General features: G+C 38.1%; 1 protein-coding gene across 3 annotated transcripts in view; it reads right to left on the bottom strand.

Annotated features, from left to right (window-relative positions):
• LOC130907228 (glutamate receptor ionotropic, kainate 2) overlaps positions 1-23,261 on the bottom strand; it is a 334,891-nt gene that overhangs the window by 85,100 nt on the left and 226,530 nt on the right. For all 3 annotated transcript variants that reach the window (XM_057822068.1, XM_057822067.1, XM_057822066.1), the window contains one exon: positions 11,739-11,912. In XM_057822068.1, coding sequence (XP_057678051.1) covers positions 11,739-11,912 — 174 coding nt within the window. The remainder of the gene's footprint in view (positions 1-11,738; positions 11,913-23,261) is intronic.

Here is a 23,261-nt window from a genome sequence, read left to right on the forward strand (position 1 = left end):
CAGCTGACTTTGATGACACATTAAACACACCATTCTAACAGTAAATAATTATCACTTGTATGTGTATTTACTGATGCATTTTGCAAAATAAGGCTTGCCATGCAATGTGTGTTTACTTGCTGACAGGGTGCAATAAGTGATAAGCTTATACGCTGACTGATAACAGTGCTGAGCTGTCAGTCAAGCCCTGCTCCTTAATGGCTGCAGAATTATATTAGGTGTGGATGCTTCACGCAAGCGCACCCAGTGCTGTGTAAAACTTAATTTAGGCTGCAAAGCTTTGAACAAATAAAATAAATCCCCACCAAATGCTGAATCTAATATCCAGTAAATCCTATTTGTGCATTGATTCATTTTAGACAAAATTGCAGAATATGTCTTCTGACCAGGGGGTTGGACCAGAAAGGGCTAACCACCCACAGAGGACCATGATTTGCTTGAAATGTCTGAATGGAGCCAAGGGGGAGTATGGGCGGATCGTGTTGTGTCATTGTCAGACCCTAGTAGCGCCTTGACAAAATGGAATCAGACGTTCAAGAAAAACAAGAAAACGAGCAGAGCACCCAATTTGGTGTAAATCCACACAATCATCTGTTTTTTTTTAAGCTTGAACACAACACTATAGACAAGAATGTCCAGTTTATTGAGCCTGTAGGGGCATTTCTGTCATGAGTAAAAATTATATACGTAAAGAGAAAATCTGCAATTTTTTTCCAGAATTGGAGCCAATCCAAACAATAGTTATTCATAGCATGTGATGTGTGTTATGAGTGATATATTGTAATCATTTGCAGTGAGCCTCAGACTTAAAGACTTGTAGGCTCTAATAAGCTACAATTTTTCTCTTTTACTAAAATATGTTATTAGAAACACATAAAATATTGCCATTAATTTAAAAATTATCATATTTAGTACGTTTTGACCTACGGAGGTCGCCATGTCTTACGGACGCTCGCGGTGATGACATAGATTGTTACTGTCACTCGACGAATACTACCGGGTTACTGCAATTCCTTCTATGCGGCGAGACATCCAACATATGCGCTCATCGGTTAAAAGCAGTGAGTAATTACTATTTGTGTTTTTATTGAGTCTTTAATTACCTCATCATTGCCCCAAAAGACTTTTTGCATGTGTTTCCCTCTCATACCTTTAAGCATTGTGTTGGGGTAGCTTTAAGGCAGATTGTTGATCTGTTGATCACATTCGTCACGTAGCATATTTAAACCGTATTTGATAATACTACGTTTAAGCATTTTCTTTTCTTCTTTTTATTTTATTTTTTTATTTCCATTCTCACAAATAATTTACAGTACATTGTAGTTACAATAGTGAATGAAGTCTATATCTGGATTCATTTCGTTTTACTTTTTTGGAAGAAATTAAATAAAAAAAAAAAAAAAAAAAAAAAAACACAGCAACTTAAAACATTTGGGAGCAAATCAGGTATTGTTTTCTTACCCAACAAAATTAGGAGGTATTTTCTCTTTTGAGCGTCAGTTTAAATCCATTCTAATTGGTTTCATGTACTCTGTCCACTTGGACTGTTTAAGTATTTTCTTAAGGCATATTAAGTATGTTGTGTCTGTATGCATCTAAACAAAACAAGTGGAAAGTGCAGGGTAGTACTTTAGGTGTCAAATTCGCCCCTTGTAGGACGTTTCGCTGGTGTAGCACATTTTGGCAGAACACCGTTTTTTTTTTTCTACACTCGTCTTGTCTCATCCTGTCTTTCCTGTTCCATTTGCTGCTTGTTTTGTGAAATATCGACAGTGCTCTCATGCTCATTAATGTTCCTCTTTTTTCAAATTGAAAGGGTTGAACAGATGACATGTTTATGCCGATAGTCATACTCTGGAAGCCAGGCAACGTAACCATGTGACATCACCGCCCTGTGACGTCAACAACAATGGTGACCTACTAGTCTAACTAATTTTTGCAAATTGTATAAAAGTGAAAAGGGTTTCAATAATTACTTTAACTCATAATAATGTTTATCTTTTAAGGACTAAAAGTCTTTCTTATCAGTGGATCCCTTTAAAAACTGAAAAATATATATATCTGTACTTATATATAAATGAAATTTTGTGTGGGTGTCTGTGTGTGTCCGTGTGTGTTCGTTCCCTATGGACTGGCGAAATTTTACTCAGTTGGACTTTAGGTGTTTGGGAGTGTTCTTAGATGGGTTTTATCTCTGTAGGCCTCCATTTAGCGCAGACATTTAATTAGAAATTGCATAAATTAGCATAGAAAATACGATTTGACTGTGGAGGCAAAAACCGCGCCTCTTGCGATTGCAATGTCGCAGTTGGCTCTCAAACGGTTTCATGTACAAATTTAAATGTGCTGTAATGACACGTTGTAGCTTTGTGTACTGTACAACAAGATGGATTTAAACAAAAAAATTCAAATTTCTGGAATATAATAAGGGCTTTATTTCGGCTGGATATTTTAATCTATATGAAGGTGAGTTTGTCTGTGTGGCTTTCTGTGTGTTCGTGTTTTATGGATGCCGAAACGACTGGGCGGATTCTGATGAAATTTTACACATTTGTATTTTATGTGTCTGGGAGTGATCTTAGGTGGGTTTGATCTCTGTAGGCATCCATTTAGTGTGAAAACTAGATTCAAAACTGCAAAAATGAGCACAGAAAATTCACGTTTTCACTTTTTTAGCCAAGGAAAACCAGGCCATACTGCTCGATAAAGGCCAAATTATACCGGACACGTCTGCGCTACGGATCCCCCAAGCTCCATGTTGACCACAGTACATCATAAATAGGACAAAACATACCGGCTGCGAACAACTGCTGTCCGGCAGCTCCATCCCGTATTGAGCTCTCATGTGATCACAAGCAATAATGTGGCATTAAAAACAACAACAATCACACGGAGTCTGTACTCAACAGAAAAGCAGAAAGAGAGGTGGACTTGGTTTGACTGAACATTTTTCCCCCAAGTTTTTCTGCTTTTACCATGGGTTTGTGAAACCCCGATCACCTAACATGCATAACTCACCGTCCGTCCTTAGAGCTTCTGCAATGGATTTCCAAGCAGATTCATTTTTAAACTTTGTGACTTTCCACCTCCATAATGAATCGTACATTGTCCATGTTTGCTGGTGTTTAAACCGTGAATAAGCACATGGCCGGTTGATTACAGGCCTGGCTCTGCCCATTTTGGTTGAAGCTCCTCCGGCAAAATTAACAGCCCAAAACGGCAAAAAGCTTTCGGCGGGCTCCTGCACATCGGAGATTGTCCGCAGTCAATCCGTAGCGCATATGTGGCTGGTATAATTTGAACAATATGATAGAATGGAAACGGATTGGCTCTGCCGCTATATAATGGCGAACCTGTACCCCAAACGCATATAATTTGGCTTTAAATCCATCCAGCATACATAAAAAAATCATGGCGTAGCCCTGATTTCGAGGTTTCTTATGTGTCGATTTAACACAGAAAAGGCTGAAAAAGCAGTTTCTGCTCTTGCACCCCTCTTTAAAATAAACTGCTGTATTTTAAGCCAAAAGAACTGTTGTTTTTGATAGAACAATATGTCTATATGCTGCTATAGCAGTTTCATGGCGCTGTTGTGTTTGATAGACCAATATGTCTATATGCTGCTATAGCACTTTCATGGCGCAATAAGCCCCCAAACTGTTTTTAATTTGTCCGTTTTACCCTGGAGACCCCCCGTTTACAGACACCGCGCAACCGCTTTTGTTTCAACCCAGACATATAAAGAAGGTAAGTAATTATATTTATATTCAAAATGTCTATTATGTTTAGCTTAGAATCATTAGATTCATTGATGTCTATTATTTATTAAAAAAAAAAAAAAAAAAACGCCTTTATGAAATTATTTACTCGCATATGTTAGTTTTCAACAAATTACGTCACAATGAAAAAAATAGTGTCTGTAAATACATCACGGAATTCTACCTCATAACTATTGCTTAATTGTATTTTTTCGTTAATGTCACATTTTTACCGATATTTTAGATAATAAATAATCTATCCAAACATCGAAAAATTGAAAAAACTTTTAAAAGGGTAAATATTTGAAAAAGAAAATCTTGACCACTTCTTGATATCCATGATTTCTGCGTCCCTGTTATATTACCATGTTTCACCTATAAAATCCGTGGTGAGAAATGCTATGCAGAGTTTTTGGATCAAAACAAGATAAGTACGCGATAATATCTTTTTAAAGTCATGGTGTCTTTATTTAAGCTCTTTCATGCTCTGACCTCGAGTTAGGGTTTAGGGGTTTCATTTAGTTTTTTTAAATGCCCTCCTGTTCAGAACTTTTCCACCCCAAGAAAGTTTAGATTTTAAGCTTTCCAATGATGTATCACACATGCATATAGGACAGTTTTGTGGTATTTGGCGAAATTGGGGGTCTCACAGCGGAAATTCAAGTCACCTGAGTGTTTTCTGCCAAATACTGTATAAGAAAATCCCAAAACACCTGTAATGTAAGTTAACTCCTGCGACTGAAAAATCCAACTCAGAAGCCTGCTCATGAAGTCAACTGCTTCCACATTTGTTGCTCACATTATGCAATAATACATGCATGCTCCATATCCCAGCCTAACATCTAGGGGCCTTTTCTGATAAATTATTTTGCAAATAGTGCTTACACATGGAATGCAAATGATGGCACTGTCAAGTCTTCAACAAATAATAATAAAAAAAAAATCAGCTCACTGCTAATTATACATAAATCTGCATGCATCTCAAGCATGAAAGAACTCGTTGTCCAATAGGAAGGGGAGGGGAAATGAATGTATGTTGCAGACTTGGTGCAATGGGACATCATGAGTGTATGCATCATTTCCTGAGGATCCCTTGTAAGCAGGAAGCAATTTGTTTCCTATGGAGGCACACAGCTTTTAACAACGACCGAGGGAGGCAGATGCATTACTCCACAGAATTGTGTTCACTAATATCGTGTTGGCTGAAAACTGCATGATTTTTTTGCATTACATTCGATCCACTACTGGAAAAACCGTACACACCTAGCAACCATTTGATTGTCTGACATACATAATGTTATGTTGATATTTACACTTGTAACTATGGTCACCTACACAAAGATACAGAAAATTCTTAATACATACCGTATTTTTCGGACTACAAGTCGCACCTGAGTAGAAGTCGCACCAGCCATAAAATGCCCAACGAAGAGAAAAAAAAAACATATATAAGTCGCACCGGAGTATAAGTCGCATTTTTGGGGAAATTTACTGGATAAAATCCAACACATAGAACAGATATGTCATCTTGAAAGGCAATTTAATATAAAAATACAATAGAGAACAACATGCTGAATAAATGTACAGTGTACCGTGCATGAACAACGGAATGCGAATATACTGTCCTCACCAGTACGCTACAGCTCGGTCCTGGCTATAAAGCAAGGTAAACTCCCAAATGAAGATGCTGGACGTTCGTATATTTTGATGAATCAATTTGTCCTTGATACCAAACGGGTTCGCATCAACGTAAATAAATGATAATTAGGTGCTATTACAGGATTGACATAAACGGTTAGCATGTGTTCACTAGCATTAAAACATCGTTCAAACAACCACACAACTGGCTCTAAGTGTCCGATCGCGGGTGGAAAACACAACAACAACAGAAAAGATGATACACACAGGCGTTGCCTCTGTAGAGATATTTTACAAGCATAAACAATGAACGTTGGTTCCCAGCAGAGTTTCTCTCTCGCTAACTCGCCAACTCACTCGGAGCTACGTAGCTGTCAGTCTTCTTCTGGCGTGTGAGCACTCTTCTTCACGTAAACAAGTGCGAGTGCGCCCCCACATGGACGTGAAAGCGCCACAAACTAAAAGCATGCATTTCAATATAAAAAAGTCAATAATACAATTGAACACACATTGCAAAAGGCAGAACGCGAACGTGGCCGTAGCTATTAAGAGTTATTCAGATAAAAATAGCATAAAGAACATGCTAACAAGTTTACCAAACCATCAGTGTCACTCCAAAACACCATGTGAAATGATGTCATAATGTGTTAATAATTTCACACATAAGTAGCTCCTGAGTATAAGTCGCACCCCCAGCCAAAATATGAAAAAAAAAACGTGACTTATAGTCTGAAAAATACGGTACTCATGACTCTAAATGAAGCAACTGAAATATTAGAAATCATACTTCACCACTACCAAACACATTTCTAAATATTCTTAAGTTTAAATACAAAAATGAGGACCTTCATTTTGTAACACCAGTGAATTCCTAAATACGCTGTATTAACACATAAAAAAAATAGGAAGAACATCACAGATTTGCTGTAAAAACAAACTTCCCAAACGTACGCTCACGTCGCACCTTCCACACTAATTTAGGAAGTGTGTTAAATCTATCAGCGTTCTAGTTTAACAGTATCCCATAGGAGAGAAGCCCCATCATGTCATATTTATTATTCAAATAACTGATCTCAATTAATGAGCCAGTCATTATAACGAGCTATTACACCAGAATTTCCTATTGTGCGGATGACACCCGAGAACACTGATCCCGATGGGTAATTATAGCTCAATGAAACCGACATAAGTGAAATGATGCAGATGAAGAAAATGGTTGGGCTTTAATCCTTAGCGAGGCACACATCTGGGAATCTGTTTTTTCCTCTCCTTCAATTAAATCCAAGTACGTTCTGAGCTCAGTGAACGGGGATTTAGAAGGATCCAAAACACCAAAAAGAATAAGAATCTTATTAGCTAAAGGCAACAATTATAGGCAGAGGAGAAAATAATTATCAGAATAGATCCATCCATACATCCATCTGCAGCTTGTGGGTTTTTAATGGTGTTTAATTTACGTTTGATTGGCTTTTCCCTCGGGAAACACTTAAAAAAAAATCCACAAATGAAGCCGACTAATCAAGTATCTTTGGTCCAAACAGAGTTTAGACGCAGCGGCGCAGCTTGCTCGTGGCTGCAGGGGCAACAATGGGCTTCTTATTATGCGCCCTTCCCAGAGACAACACTCGGTAGCACCTAAGGCGCACTGTGTCACTGAGATTATACACCTCTCTGCATTAACGACAGCATAAAGGTGGGAAAAAAACACAACACGTGCCTTTAAATGCTTGCAGCGCTCCCGCCCCCCCATCAAAAACTGCCCTCTTCTAAGTCAATCAATCCTGGAAAATCACAAGGTGACACGGACAATGGTTGCCCCGGTAACCACTGCTATACAACTGTTGCCAGCCTCCCAGAGCCCGGCAAGCCTTTTTTTCCCCCCAAGTAGAGAATAAGAACATGGCACGAGGGAAAGGAAATAAAGAGGGGGACAAGGGTGAAAGGTCACGCTGTGGCTGCTGCAGTCTCCCTTGGCTTTTAATTGAACGATAGCCTCCGGGGTGACTCCGAGGCACAAAGCACCACAGGATACTTGTAAAAAAAACCCAGAAGTGATCTCCTAAACACATGTGAGGAAGTAAAAAATTAAAAACATGATTATTCTATTCCCCTCACCCTCAACCCTTTGCATTTATTATACCATTAAAAGTAGGTTTTTATATTCACGCCCTTATCTTTGCACTCACTCAATGTAAAGGGCGGAACACTCTAAAGAATAAAATAAATGAGCGCCAGGATTTATAAATAGTCCACGCTAATGAAATACTCAAATGGGAGCGTTTGGATTTATGATTATTTAAAAGAGCCCCAATGAGCCTATAGTCTTCAGAGATATGCCAATATGTTGCAGAGAACCTGACAAATGATGGAAGCAAACGCTAATTTATCTACTTATAATACTCTATTATATTATTTCAAACGAAATTTTAACATTTTCTTGTAGTATGTATCCTTTTCATGTCTTTGCTTATAGACTACAGAAATAGAATAATGTTAATACACATAATAGGAAGCATAAGATGATTTGATTAAAAGCTCAATTATCTATAATCACCATATGTGATAAGAGTAATGAGCTCGCACTTGGCAATCTTTTCCTTGGAATCTGTGGTGTCTCTCAGGTGTCCCCCCGCCAAAAAAAGCCTCTGACTGCGCTGCAGAAACAAACATCCTCTTTTGTTTTCAATGTAGAAATACATGTACCATATTTTTCGGACTATAAGTCGCACCTGAGTATAAGTCGCACCAGCCATAAAATGCCCCACGAAGAGGAAAAAAAACATATATAATCCACTCCGGAGTATAAGTCGCATTATTGGGGCAAATTTACCTGATCAAATCCAATACATAGAACAGATATGTCATCTTGAAAGGTAATTTAAAATTAAAATACAATAGAGAACAACATGCTGAATAAGTGTACAGTATGATAATGTTACATGGTGCACGAACAACCAAATGCGAATGTGGCCGGGATGTTAACATAACATAGCTATTAAGAGTTATTCAGATAATTATAGCATTAAGGACATGCTAACAAGTTTACCAAACCATCAGTGCCACTCCAAAACACCAAAATAACATGTGAAATGATATAATAATGTGTTAATACTTTCACACATATGCCCCTCCTGAGTATAAATCGCACCCCCAGCCAAACTATGTAAAAAACTGCGACTTACAGCCCGAAAAATACGGTAATTATCTGCCAGTGCTTCAAGTAAATTTGACTCTTTTAGATTTCTTGAAATAAGAAAAATACCTAGTTGAAAATAAGCTTAACAGACTTATTTTAAGCATTAAACTATTACATTTAATCCTTAAAAAACAGCTTGTTTGTCAGAAATGTTCTCAATTCAAGAATAGATTTTGTTCAAAACATTATTCAGAAGCAATTTTTTCTTTATTTAGGTGAAAAAATACCAACTTTTAGATGTATGGGCTTAATAAGAACAAATAGTAATATTTACTTAACGTAAATACATTATGATAAATTTGATGCATTAATCTTTTATCTAGTCTTGAACACTGAAAACAAGACGGGGAAAATTACAGTCATGTGAAAAAATTGGGAGACCCCACGAAATATTCAGTCCTTTATTAAGACATGTTCACATATCAATGTCGGATCTTGTTTTTCTTTATCCCTGTAAAAGTGATTTAATCAGTGCGTTATAAATAAAATGTATTATTATTATTGTTTCAGTGTCCCAGTGTGTTTCAAAAAAGACATCTCTGGGTCGTGATTCAATTTAGCTCCACAGCACAAAGCTGAAAATCTATTTTAAAGCAATAAAACTGGCCACTGGAGGGCATTAGAGGATTTGGTAAGACCCGCAACCCGATTCAACGGCAACAAACGGCCAAGCCGCATGGCCGGGCACCGGCGGAAGATGGCTGATTGGATCCCAGGCGGCGGACGACCGAGCAGAACAACCGGTAGGATGCCCGGGATGCCAGGCACTGGACGACCGAGCAGAACGCCCGGGACCCCTAATGCAGCGGACGCAGCCTTTGAGTCCGTGCTGCTCGCGAGCAGAGCCCACAGAGACTCAAAAAAATTCATCTTTATGAGACAGACGGCAATTAGGGAAAAGCTGTCGCGGCCACAACAGCGTCATCTTTCAGTTAGTTGTGTGTAAATAAATTGTTAGTTTGCTATTAAAAGGTCTATTTGTCTTGTTAATTATCTTATTTTGTAAAAGGAAAACATCATTCAGATGTTTGGGATGTAACTAAAGAAAAAATAGCTGTGTATAAGTCAAGTTATGTATAAAATGTATGCTTTCACAAAAAGCTCAATTTCTCTGTTTTGTTCAACAGGAATTGGAAAATTGCTCAAACTAAGCTATTTTCTAATGCTGATTTCTAAAGAATGCAAAAACATATGAACTAACTTTTTTTTCTGCTGAAAGAAGAGAGTCTAATATTTCTTTTGGTGGATTCCATGTTTTTACAGCAATCGAACAGAATTTTCTGTGGGCCTTGCAAAATCAGTCAAAATCCAGTAAAACGAAGGGCCTTGCTCCGGTGAAAATGGCTGGGAGTGAATGAGTTAATTGAGACGCTTTTTGTAGACATCTACCAGTCTTTGACATTGGTCTGAAGAAATTTTGCCCCACTCCTCAACGTAGAATACTTACAGCTGTGAGATGTTTGAGGGGTTTCTTGCATGTACAGCCCGTTTATAGTCACCCCACAGCATCTCAATGAGATTAAGATCTGGGCTTTGACTCGGCCATTCCAGGACTCTCAATTTCTTCCTTTATGTTTTGGATCATTGTCATGTTGAGGGATCCAGTTTTGCTTCAGCTTTAATTTTTTTCACAAATGATCTCACATGGTCCTCAAGCACCCTCTGATACACCATAGAATTCATGGTGGATTCTATGATGGTGAGCTGGCCAGATCCTGCTGCAGCAAAGCATCCCCAAACCATGACACTTTAACCTCAATGCTTCACAGTTGGTATGAGGTTCTTTTCCAGGAATGCTGTATTAGGTTTACGCCAAACACGTCCTCTGTTCTGGTCCAAATAATTCTTTTAGATTCATCTGTCCAAAGAACATTATTCCAGAAGTCCTGGTCTTAGTCTACATTCACTCTGGCAAACTTCAGTCTGGCATTCATGTTCTTCTTGGAGGGCAAAGGTTTCCTCCTTGCACACTCGGTGCAAGGTTAAACTTGTGAAGTGTCTTTCTGATTGAAGAGGCATGCATTTTCACAGGGTGTCCTAATTGATTCCGCAACAGAAATTGAATTTATTTAAAATTACATTTTACAGAAAATTATATCTTTTTTTCCAGTTTTAATTGTTTAGTTCTCTTACTTGAATCTCTCATGATTGCTAAAATTGATATTAATTATCCATATGACCAAATATGTTATAAAACACACAGACTCCAAAGGGTGTCCTAATTTTTTCACATGACTGTATTTGACTAGATTTAAGAAAAATAATCTTATTAAGACATCATAAATTTGCAGTGTTGATGTTAAAAATTGGTATGTGGGTGCACGACTAGCAATATAGAATTTATCGGCAAACATTTTTAGTGAAAAATCAGCCAGAAAAAAACTTTCTGCAAATTTAGTGAATATTTAAGACATTTAATACTAATTACATAAAGGAAGTGATCAGTTACATTTTCGTTATTAGAAAAAAAAATGCTTTGAAATGAGAGGTTTGACCTTTATTGTTGTTCTCTAAGTTGTTCTCTGATACTGGATCTTAAATATGCCAAGATGAAGGCCAGACCTGTTGATAGATGCGAGCGCTTTGAAGGTTGGTGGAGTAAATCGACTGTTTCCAACAACAAACGCGAGAGAAGGACCTTGATTGTTCCTGACGAGCTCCGTATCCCCTTTTTCACTTTCAAATCACCTTATCCCACGCACCCTTGGATAGAAGCCCAAAAAAACAAGGTCGTAATTTACATCCAATACGCTCCCCCCGCAACCCGGCCTGCTCCCTTCTATCCTACTCTCTCACTGTCTCCACATGAACATTGACAGATTGTCATATTTTGGCCGGGCTCCCAGAGGAGAGACGAGAGAGGCAGGAGGGCAGATAAATGCCTATTACCATCCACACCAGCTCATTACTGAGCATTTAAAACCCATGAGCACCAACACAAAGCTCGGTGCAGAGCGCCGTCATGCTATTATCACACACCGTAAACACCATAACCACAGATCATAACATCAAACTTTATGAATATGTGAAAAAATACTTTGAGGCTGCAAACTTTTATGCAGTGGAACCTCAAAGGGTCACCCACACAATCTGCTCCAGACACACTTATAATGTTCAAAGTGCACAAACAAAAGTATTTGGCCTACCGTCATGAATCCATCCAGTAGACCTGAATCCGGTTTGGGAGGAGCTTGTAGGCGCTCCATGGACCACTTTTCGATAATGGACGACACCTGAGAGTTTTCGGTGTTGAGGATGCGAAAGCCGGTCATGTTCACTCCGCTGTAACGGTACGGCTCCATGTCCAGAGCGAAAAGGTCCTAGGAACACAAAACTTACAGCATGAATTTTCAGTCAATTTGATTTGATTTTATTGATTTCATGCAACAATAGCAGAAATAAAGAACATAAAAGTGCAGTTGAAGGTATTTCTGTTATGTTACCGCTCGCTGAGGCAGTATTCGTTTTAAATTTATTTTTTAAAATTCTTTCAAGGTTACAGGTAGGCGTTTGGTGTGCTGCCATTTGTCACACACACGCGCGTAGAAGGACAACCCAATTGTCCTGCATTTTGGCACTCGTAGCCGACACAGCAGTGTTGACACAGCAGCCGGAAATGGAGCGACACTGTCACTGTTTGCTGCCTGAACCTGAAAGTGGCGTGCTATGTTGGCAGGCTACCAACATACAGCAGCGTTGGCCTTCAAGTCTGACACACAGTGGTTGATGATAAAGTCGCCTGACAAGCAGCATGCAGTCAAAGTCTACGGACTGTACCAAAAGATAATCTACTGTAGGGGTTGGAACCTCTTGGTACTTTACGATATGATTTGCGAAACAAAGCTCACGATAACAATGATCTCACGATACGGTGATACAACGATTTTCGATACATTGGTCAGCAGTGTTGGGAATAACGCCGTTATGTAACTGCGTTATTGTTTCAGTAACGGGGTAATCTAACTAATTATTTTTTCTGCCGTTACCGTTACTGACGGTCAAAAGCTGTGCGTTACTTACTCTGAATAAATTGAAAAAACTACCAGCCGTAGCGAGTCTACTCTGCTCTGTTTATTAGCACATATAACTTCAACATTAACACAAACGTACGGCTCTCGGCAGGCCGTGTCTCTAACTCATTCCCGCATCATGTGAGCAAAACAATATTGGTGCCGTGTGCACTTTAGGGTGCCTCGGATAATTCTGTTTTAGAATATTACAGCACGTATACTTCTTATGACTCCAGGCTGTTTGTCCCTGCTCATTCAATTAGACAGTGCTTTCCAGAGCTTGCTAACGTTTCTGTTTTTGCTACACCTGAATGCTAGCCTCGTTCCCATCCCCCACTGTCAGCCAGCAAGAATGCTGCTTCCATCTTGAGGACGGCAGACGCTTTGAGGGTGACGGAAGGAGTAGGGGGACGAGGCTACCTGAATGCACCACCTGGATAGATGCGATGGAAGTGATTGTGATTGGCTGAGGGTCAAAACAAAAACAGATGCAGAGGGATATGATGGCAGAGCATTTAGAGGAAAATTTGTCCTTTACGAGGTGGAGTTATAAAAACTATTTCAAGTCAAAATACTTGAAGTACAGTAGGCTATGTCTACTTGACCAGTTGTCTCAGGTTGTGAGAGTTATATTTAATTGATTAAACTCAATTTATATTGTTTACTGCTGATTGTTATTTTATTATATTGTTTACTGATTATTTTTGTTGCACTTCAAGTGTAGGATGAATCTGTTGCTGGTGAGGTGCAATAAATATTACAAGGTTCTATGACACAACTACCTGTCTGTTCTTCTCTATTCAACTGACTCGAATACTGCTCAGAAAATTTCAAATTCTTTGACATACACCAACTTCTTTTTTAAGTAACGGAAATAATTACTTTCCCTGGTAACTAGTTACTTTTACTATAGAGTAATTCAGTTACCAACTCAGTTACTTTTTGGAAGAAGTAGTGAGTAACTATAACTACTTATTTTATTAAAGTAACGTGCCCAACACTGTTGGTCAGGAAATCATTCTACAAAACAACTAATAAACAAAAAAACAAGCTATCTTCATCCTTCTGCTGTAAATTTCTAATTAGTAGACGTCCAATCCATTTGAGCCTGGAGGGTGGCAGCGGATGAACCCCTGCCACTTGAAACGGGCCCCTCCCACTTCTATGTCCGTAAGTGGCAGCCAATGCTAGGCAACTTGGTCATTTTGGGTTATTTCAGGTCATTGCCTGTTGATTTTTAGGCACTTCCTGTTGATTTTGGGGCATTAAATAGGTCACCTCCTCTATATTTTGGGTTACAGTACAAGAAGGGACCCACGACAAATAGGCAGTGACTCAAACTCAACAGGAAGCAGTGTTGTTAATAACGGCGATAAAATATAACGGCGTTACTCACGGCGTTATTTTTTCAGTAGTGAGTAATTAATTAATTACTTTGCTCATCTTGGCAACGCCGTTAACGTTACTGAGGCGGGAAAGGCGTGCGTTACTATGTTGGTTAAATGACGCGAGAAAAGTCAGAGAGAGACGGATTCACGGAGACGAGAGAGCAGAGCAGGAGTGGGGAGGAGGCAAGGGAGTTTTGACGGCGTTGCAAACGCGACGCTAGGTGGCTCCAATAATACCTGACTGTAGCTGATAGCCTACAAACTACGCCTATGGTAGATATCACATAATATAGAATTAGATGCAAATGACAGACGGTATAAAGAACTAGATGCCTTAGTAAACAGCTGCCATCTTAAAGCAGTAGACCTCTCAGAAAGGCTCTGTTGTAGAGAAACTTCCTAGCGAACCTAATTGTTTTAAAATGCTCCTAAATCGGCAAAATCTTGACTTAAATATATCTTAAAATGGTGAAACAGTTTTAAAACTTACACATCTCGAAAGTAGACAGAAGGGAACTAATGCAAAAACGGGAGCAATTTTAACAACTTTAACGGTTAATTCACAACATTAAATGACTTCCACACAAAGCAAAGGTTACTATCTAGTTATCGCAATATCCGCAATACCCCTGTGTCTAGTAAAGTTTATGGTAAAGAATTGGGCCAATTGTCCCAAAAACCCTTTAAACTTCACATTTTGTGACCTGTTTTTTGTATTTATTTATTTATTTATTTATTTATTTTTTGAGAAAAAAAAAAAAAACATGAAAATTATCACCAGTTACTTTGCCAAGTAACTAATTACTCTTACATTCAGGTAACTGAGTTTACTTTTATTTTTTGAGAGAAGTAATTTGTAACTGTAATTAACTTTTTTAAAGTAACATTAACAACACTGACAGTGATTGACCTGTAAATGCCCTAAAATGAACAGAAAGTGATCGGTATGCCCCCGAAAATCGGAAAGAATGACTGCGAATGCTCTGGTTTCGAACGAATGTTCATTCGCCCTTCCTGGTCTTCATGGATTGGCTGTCGAGCGCCGTCAATAGCAGCCATAGAGTTAATTGAGACACTATTATGGTGGAAGATTTTAGAAGCAACTTTTTTTTCTAAGATTGACACCTTTTTAAAATGATATTTTGATTCTAGGCATGAGCATATCGATAACCTTTTGGGATGCAAAGTATCATGATATGTCAGCATTTCAGTATTTTTAGTATTTCTAATCTACTGTATAGACAAAAGTAAAGCGACTTGTGACCATCATGTCCCGACAAAATGTTGGTGTGTGTATATATGGAATAAATGTCCATTCATCCAGATACGCATCGATGAGGTCCATTCAAGTCAATAATCTTGTCTTGTCAGGTCTGGTCTTGACAAGTTCTTCTAAACCAAATTCATCAAAGCATGCAATTGACCTTTTGTAAACTCCGCCTCCTAAATGGATTTCTACCAATTATACGTCCTGGAGACCGTGGTTGAAGAGCAATCTCTGTCAAACTTTCGGATGCCCCATTCAGTGTTGCCAACTTGGCGACTTTCTCGCAAAATCTGGCTACTTTCCAAAGCCTCTTGGCAACTTTTCTTGTCAAAAGCGATTAGCGACAAATCTAGCGACTTTTTCTGGTGTTTTCTTTACTCACTTTTTGTTTCTCACATGACGTTATTCCTCTATCCTACAGCGTCATTACAATTACATGCAAATTGCCAATTATACATATCAGGTGATGACGTCATCTCGCGACTTCTAGCGACTTTTAGGACAGCCAATACAGGTTGGGTTATGACGTACTCAACTTACGCGATTTCGACTTTACGACACCGGAGTCTTGTCAGCCATTTTGTCGCCAGTCGCTTTGTTCTTTTTTTTAGTCACATAAACAGTACTTTAATGTACCCCACAGTATTTTATATTTTTACTTTATTAATATTACGTGTTCTGTCCACACTAGTTGTGAAGTTGTTCAGCTTTACAGACAGCAAACAAGGCAATTTTGCTTTTTTAAAATGTTTTACTTCCTTCACTTTTGAAAATTTGTAAAGCTATAACAAACATATGTACACTTATGTTCAGAACGAAACGCATTTTTAATATAAAACACTTGACACAAAACAATTGGTTTTCCAACATCCATCTAGTCTGATCAGTATGTAAATTTGGTAGATAAATTAGCGTAATTTCCCTAACAAATATCAGCTAGAATAAATGCAACGAATGCTAACGTATTTACAATTCTCATAGCAAATCACTCACGCGTAACTCCACAAACTGTAGCTGTAAACATAATTTTAAAAAAGCATACACATTTATGAGCTGAAACAACTTACAGGCTGATGTGGGCCAAACCAGAGCGCAGCTATCCTTTATCCCTGTCAGACGTATGAGTCGGCTTCTCAGTCATACAAGGCGACAGTCCGGCCAGACCCAACGCTGCCACCAGAGGGCAGTGTATTTTCCATCATTAAACAAAATACAATACTTTTGGAATTTTTGAATAGTTATTTTTTAGATAGAGGTACTTAAAGTGTAATTCCGATATACACGGAAATTCGGGTTATGGCGCCAGCGTAGGAACGGAACTCGTTCGTAACCCAGGGACTACCTGTAGCGAATTTCCGTACTAGGGAGTTGGCAACACTGGCCCCATTGCCTAATTGATGTATTTGGTGGTTTTGCGATCGCCAACTTTCATAAAACTTCATGGAAGAAGACGAAAAGGATGCATCTATGGAATTTTTAAATCTGACATGAGGTACCCCAGGAGTATATCAGAATAAATGTGTTTTTTCCCTTCCAAAAGCTGAAAAACGGACTTAAGTCTAAAGGATTAAGAAGTCTAGACATACAGAGTCTAACCTATATCCTTTTGCCTCCATAGCTTGTTAACAATTTTTTTTATATTTTCAACCCTTTTACCTCAATCTGCAGGATGCTGCACTGGTTTTGTGCCAAAATAAATCACTTTAAACATTCAAGTATATACATCTGCCCACAATGGCTTTGCTGCTAGAGCAGGTGTGGGAAAACTATTCCAGAAAAGGCTGCAGTGGGGGTGGGTTTCTGTTCCAACCCATCAAGAAGAAACCTTTTGACCAATCTGGTGTCTTGCACGCGCAATAAGTTGATCGCAGTCAGGTGCTTCTTGATTCAGCAGAAACCTCATTGGTTAAACTGTCTGTGCTGCATCAGTTGGAACAAAGACCAGAACCCATTACGGCCCTTGTGGACTGGTTTGCCCACCCCCTGAAGCTTTTCTGATTGGCAACCGTAACTAAGGAGGGGCGGAGATTTTGCGAAAGGTCAATTATTACAGTGGTTTTCACACAGGGGTCCCTGGACCCCAAGAGGTCACCGAGCCAAAGATAAGGTTTCTCAATCTGCAAGATTGTATCATCTGGTGTCCCATATTAAAACTGTTTAACAAAAATGAATAAAACAATTACTCCTACTTCGTTGTGAGGCAATTTGAAATTCTGCTATAATTACTATGTTTTTTACATACTGTAAACATGATATTCACAGTACAGATAAAGGGTATTTAATCAAGAAATTGTATTTTATAAGAGCAATAAAGTCCTATTTTAGAAAATACAATCCTATTTATTTGCAAATACAGAAAATTGTGTTTGGAACATGTTAAATTTTGTAAATTACATTTTAAAACATAAATTCCCATATGTTGAATGTACAGTATATATCCGTCTTGTGTCTTATCTTTTCGTTCCAACAATAATTTACAGAAAAATATGGCATATTTCAGAGATGGTTTGAATTGTGATTAATTACAATTAATTAATTTTTAAGCTGTAATTAACTTGATTAAAAATTTTAATCGTTTGACAGCCCTCATCATAGCGTAACAATTTTATTTGATGCCCTTGCATTTTTTTTTCTGTGAAAAGTACTTTTTTATCATATCATTGCAACTTTATTTCTCTTAAAAATACAAACTTAGAGTCGTAACATTTGGTCTTTTTTTCCACCTTGAAAACGCGCAACGTTTTAATTCATATGGCATTTAGACATACCAGTGCTAGTTATCTTTAATTGGCGATAGAAGCTTGAGGGGGTCTTTGGAAAAAATTCTCCAGGGCTCCTGGACCCTAAAAGTGTAAGACCCCCAGTATTAATGAATTTCGCCTTGAGCACTGTGGCGTCATGCTCAGTACATTTACACGCATACATTAGTTAAGCTCTTGAAATATTTTGACAGCTCGTGTTAATCAGACATTTCTCCTTGTCCGTCCTAGTTTGCATGATAAAGTAAGATTGGAATAATCTCAGCTGCTATATATAAACCGCATCTGCTGTCAATGGCTTCATCTTCTTTGTCTTTTGGATAAAAGCACCCGTGGAGAAGGCGGCATGGGCAGACAGCCCAAGCCCAAGCTTGATCTGATTCTATACATGCAAGATACATTTGATTTAAAAAAGAATTTCCAGTTGGTTGCAAAAAGAGGCAGTTATTTTTCGTAATTTACCCTATTCTGAAGGCGATGGCTGCTGTTACTGCAAGAAAATATAAAACATAATCTTGTGTGAAATCTTGTGTTTTGATATAATGTAAGAAAAGGTTAAGGGTCTTGCAAGGGCGTAGGTTTTGTTTCAACATTGGTAGGGGCGATATAACAGCATATACACTATAAAACCTGGATAAACACTTTTTGCTGGGGACGGGACATTAATACGACCAACCAGATTGGGTGAACAAAGGGCATGGGTGCATTTTTCACGAGTATGAACCTTATTAATTGATAGGCTAAAAATAAATGATCAATGGAAAAAAAATCGTCTTGATTTATACTAACTTTCACATGTATGGGTTCAGGTGATGCATCGTTCGATTCAAATCTTTGTTTTTAAAAACTACTAAAGAAACATTTGGAAAACATCTAGAATAATTATCTGGATTTTATCAGCAAAATATATTGCAATATTTGAACATAACTTAAATTACATTAACGTTAGGGTTGGGCATCGTTTCAATTTGAACAGTTCCGGTTCTGATTACGATTCCACGTTTCAATTCTGGTTCCAAACGATTCTTGATTCCGAGTCTTTTAATAGGCAGGGTCAAAAAATTGCATAGTTTATATTAATTTCTGTACGTCTCCATTATTTGTTAAGTCATATGAACTTTCAATGAACTTTGCTATGAATTTCTCACAGGGCTATTTTTAACTTGTATATAAATATCAGTCTTTGAACTTGAATATGATCTTTCCAAAGGAGTGCACTTTCACAAAGAGGTTAGGGTCAAAAGTAGAGGTGTGCAAAATTTCCGATTCTTAGATTATTCGCGATTCGGCCGTGGAAGATTCGAGAACGATTCACAAACATCCGAATTCCGATTATTGAAATATGCGAAGTAAAGCGGAAGTACACAACACTCAGCGCGCCGCGCGGTCTTCGGGACGGAACGGAGCGAGAGTAGCTAAACATCATGCTTCCCATTACCCGGCCCCTCGGGTAATGCCAATGCTCAACTCACGGCTCTAGCTCAACTCATGCAACGAGATAAAAAAAAAACACAACAACATACCTGACTGCTGCCGAAAAGCTCCTCCAAAGTACATCCATATAATGTTACGGTGGATATCATTTATATAGGACTAGATGCATTATAGATTTGGTAGTGTTAGCAGCAAATCTACAAAAAGCTAGATGCGGGCGTTATAAACGGCCGCCATCTTAAAGCAGTACACTTCCCTGCAAGGCTGTTGTAGCGAACCTTCCAAGCAAACCTAATTAACTTTTTATCTAAAATACTCCTAAATCGGTAAAATATTGACTTGAATCTATCTTTAAAATAGTTTTAAAACTTTCACATGTCGAAAGTAGACAAAAGGGAAATTATGGAATAACGGGAGCAATTTTAACAAATTTAATGGTTGATTCACAACATTAAATTAATTGAATGTAGTTTAAAGCTGCTGATACAGAATGGGGACTGTAGTTTTTTATTTAATGTTATTTTTGTATATTTGTTTACTGCTATATGTTAACTTGATACTGAAATAGTAGTGTGGTTTAGCCTGAGAGTATTTTTGAACAATTTTGGAACTAATGTACAAAACATTAAAAAAAAAAAAAAAAAAAAAGAGAGAGAGAAAAAAAGGAGGGGGGTGCATCAATAATCGTTTTATAATCGAATCGGAGCCTCTGAATCGTAATCGTAATCGAATCGTTAGGTGCCCAAAGATTCCCAGCTCTAGTCAAAAGCTCACCGAGAAAACATTTACACAAATTCTTTTGTCTAAGTTTTAGAGTGTCTTATGCTTCAGGCATTTATTGTATTGCATCGTTTGTGTTAGGTGGTATTTCTACAAGTTAGTTAAGGGCTGACATCTTGCAGATGTCAAGCGGGGAGTGGTCTGTTTGCCTGGCACCGCCAGACTGTTCTCCCTGTATTTTTCAAACACCTGGAGAACAGTCTGGGACCCAGCTCCTCATTGGCCTCTCGAGCCTGAACGAAAGTAACCGTGCAATCAGATTCGTTTATTTGCGTGATTAACGAGCATTGTCACTCTTGCGCGTCGGAAGTCGTCTCCACAACAACACAGATGGTGAACGGGAGAGCTGCGAATATGTTGCAATCTGCGGGAAATTTTGTTTTAAATGACCAAAAACACCATGAGTTGCTAAAACCCCAGCAACGGAAGATGTGCTTCCTCGAGCCAGAGTTTCTTGTCGCTTTACCAACGTCACGTCAGCCCGTCGCTGTATGGTCCACTCTGCTGTCTGTTTGCTGTGGCTTGCTCCGCCCTGATCTGATCCGCGGAACGGTCACCAGACTCTATTGCTGGAACAGCGGTGAATCTGGAGTTCCAGGCAAGTGTTCTGTCCCTTGATTTTAAGTCGACTACTTTTTAAGTTTGATTTCTTTCTAAACTGATATATTGTTCATCCGTCCACAAGATGTCACTACTGTAACTCCGGACTCTACAGTTTGTTTTTGGTTTTGCTATGTGCGCTTGGCTTCCCCTAGTGGTGACTTACTGGAAGCAGCAGGCAAAAACAACATTACTTTAGTTGGAAAAGAATCCTTGTGGTGTACAGACACTGCATACGTCCTCTGCACCACACATCGTTGGGAACCCTTGATAAGATAAAATCTGTAAGTTTGCACGTTTAAACAGAGGGTCTGATATCATTTCGGTATGTTTATTCTGTTACTGTGTTGTCATTTTTGAAATATTAAATCTTCGAAATAAAAACAATTCGAAGGGTTAAGGGAGAACCGGACTGTTAGTCTCGGATCCCATTGATGCTCGATGCCCAACCCTAATTAACATATAAAATAAAAACTTAACAATCTCTTAACTAACCAGGAATGCAAAAAATAAACAGTTATCTCAAGACCACTCAACTTTGTTTGTCGACATAAATAAATTAAATACAACTGAAAAACCTTCTTACTGGGTGCAGAACAAAAATAAATAAAAATGGAGCCTTCCTTCAGGTAAAACACGAATGCTTTTGTCCACAAGCACAGCCAAACTCAACAAAATATGAAAACTTTTTACCTCGGTTATGATTAGGCATGAGCCGGTTACCTGTTTCAAGGTTTACTGTGGTATGAAAACTTTAGGATTTCAAAACCACTAAAATTTTTCATCATACCGTAGTACGGTATTAGCTATTTTTTATGTCCCAAAAATGCAGCGAGAAATGGCTGGGAGTGGTAGTGCTCACCCCTTCCCCTCCAGTTGTTGCTCTGTCCTGTGTCTGTCAGTGACATTACACCTCATCCTCCCTCCCCCTTCAAAAAAGACAGTCGCTTATATGGTATTAGTATTAGGTATTAGTATTTCGGCTGCCGCTGTCATGAACTTTTCCCACCAACTATGAGAGTTCACTCCAGCATGGTTCGTGTGTCTAGCGATGGTAAACCAAATACTATAAAGTAAGCTTGTTAATGAGTCTATTTAACGTGGCTTGTTAGCATGCCAAGATGGTTAACTTGTTTCCTCACTATAAGCGTACTTTTGTAAAGTCTTCCACCATAGTAAACATCTGTTCAAAATAACATTTTCATAATGCAGCCTGTAGTATTTTTTTCTCTGTGGTGACTTTCTGTTTTAAGAGGGTGTGTGTGCATAATGTGTAAATAATGACACGAGTCATACACAAGCGCTCTGTCTCTGTTAATATTCAACTAATTAATACTAATAGTAGTAGTGGTGGTATATTAACCCAGAAAATATGTGCATACTCACATTCCTGCATCATAACTTGGACTGAGAGAGAAACATGCAGAAAATGAGCAAGTATCGAAAAATGTTGAGACGGAGCTTTAAAGTCAGTGACGTGCCTGCAATATTTTAATTTATGTAGAAGTGTTTTTATTTATAATGGAAAATAATAATTATTTTTTTTCATAATGTTGAGCAACTTGAACTGTGGAAGTCGGTTTAGTCTATAAATTCTATTTATTTCAATTTTATTTGAAATATTTCAGTTATTTTTCTGTTATCTTATTTATTTTAACATTACATTCATGTTGATCTTTCAATTTGCAAATATGTTGTAAAATATTTTTTTTAAATCCTGTTCAATTGAATTTTTTTAACCTATACGTCTTTAAACAAAACATTTTAGAGCTATAATTGCAATACTATGATACCGTGAAACTATATTTCTGCTTGAGGTGATCATACAGTCAAAATGTCATACCGGCACATGCCTAGTTATGATTAATGTATGATTATTTGAAAAAATGTCTGCAGATATATTTTTTCCAAATAAATAATGTAGAAAATAGATAAATACATTTTTGAAATAAATGCAAGTCCTCAGACAATCATACGTGTGTTTGAGGGGGAAAAAGTGGCCCTCACATTCAGCAACTGAAAGGGGGTAAATGTAAGTCTGAACATAATGAAAATAATTAACTTAACAATGGTAGGGTCCATTCTATCCTTACAAAATATGGGAACACATATAAATTACCTATATAACTGAACTCATTATAGAATGAAAATAAGGTTGCTTAAAAGTTGGTGGGAACAATTTGAGCATCCTGGAAAGTTGGTAGTGTTATGTCCATACCGCCCCTATGCAACTACACCTTTGGGGTCTTGAAAAGGTTGCTAAAAGGACTTGGTAAAATGAAGAATTAGATTTTAAGGAGCATAAGGGTCTCATCAGACCTCAGACAATAATAAGGGTTGCGTTCCGAAACCTTTGTTGTGGTGCTGATTAGGCCTGTCGAGATAACAAATTTAAGTGTGCGATAATTTATCTCAAACTATTGCGATATTA

The sequence above is a fragment of the Corythoichthys intestinalis genome, chromosome 19 (genome assembly GCF_030265065.1).
Source record: "Corythoichthys intestinalis isolate RoL2023-P3 chromosome 19, ASM3026506v1, whole genome shotgun sequence".
NCBI lineage: Eukaryota > Metazoa > Chordata > Actinopteri > Syngnathiformes > Syngnathidae > Corythoichthys > Corythoichthys intestinalis.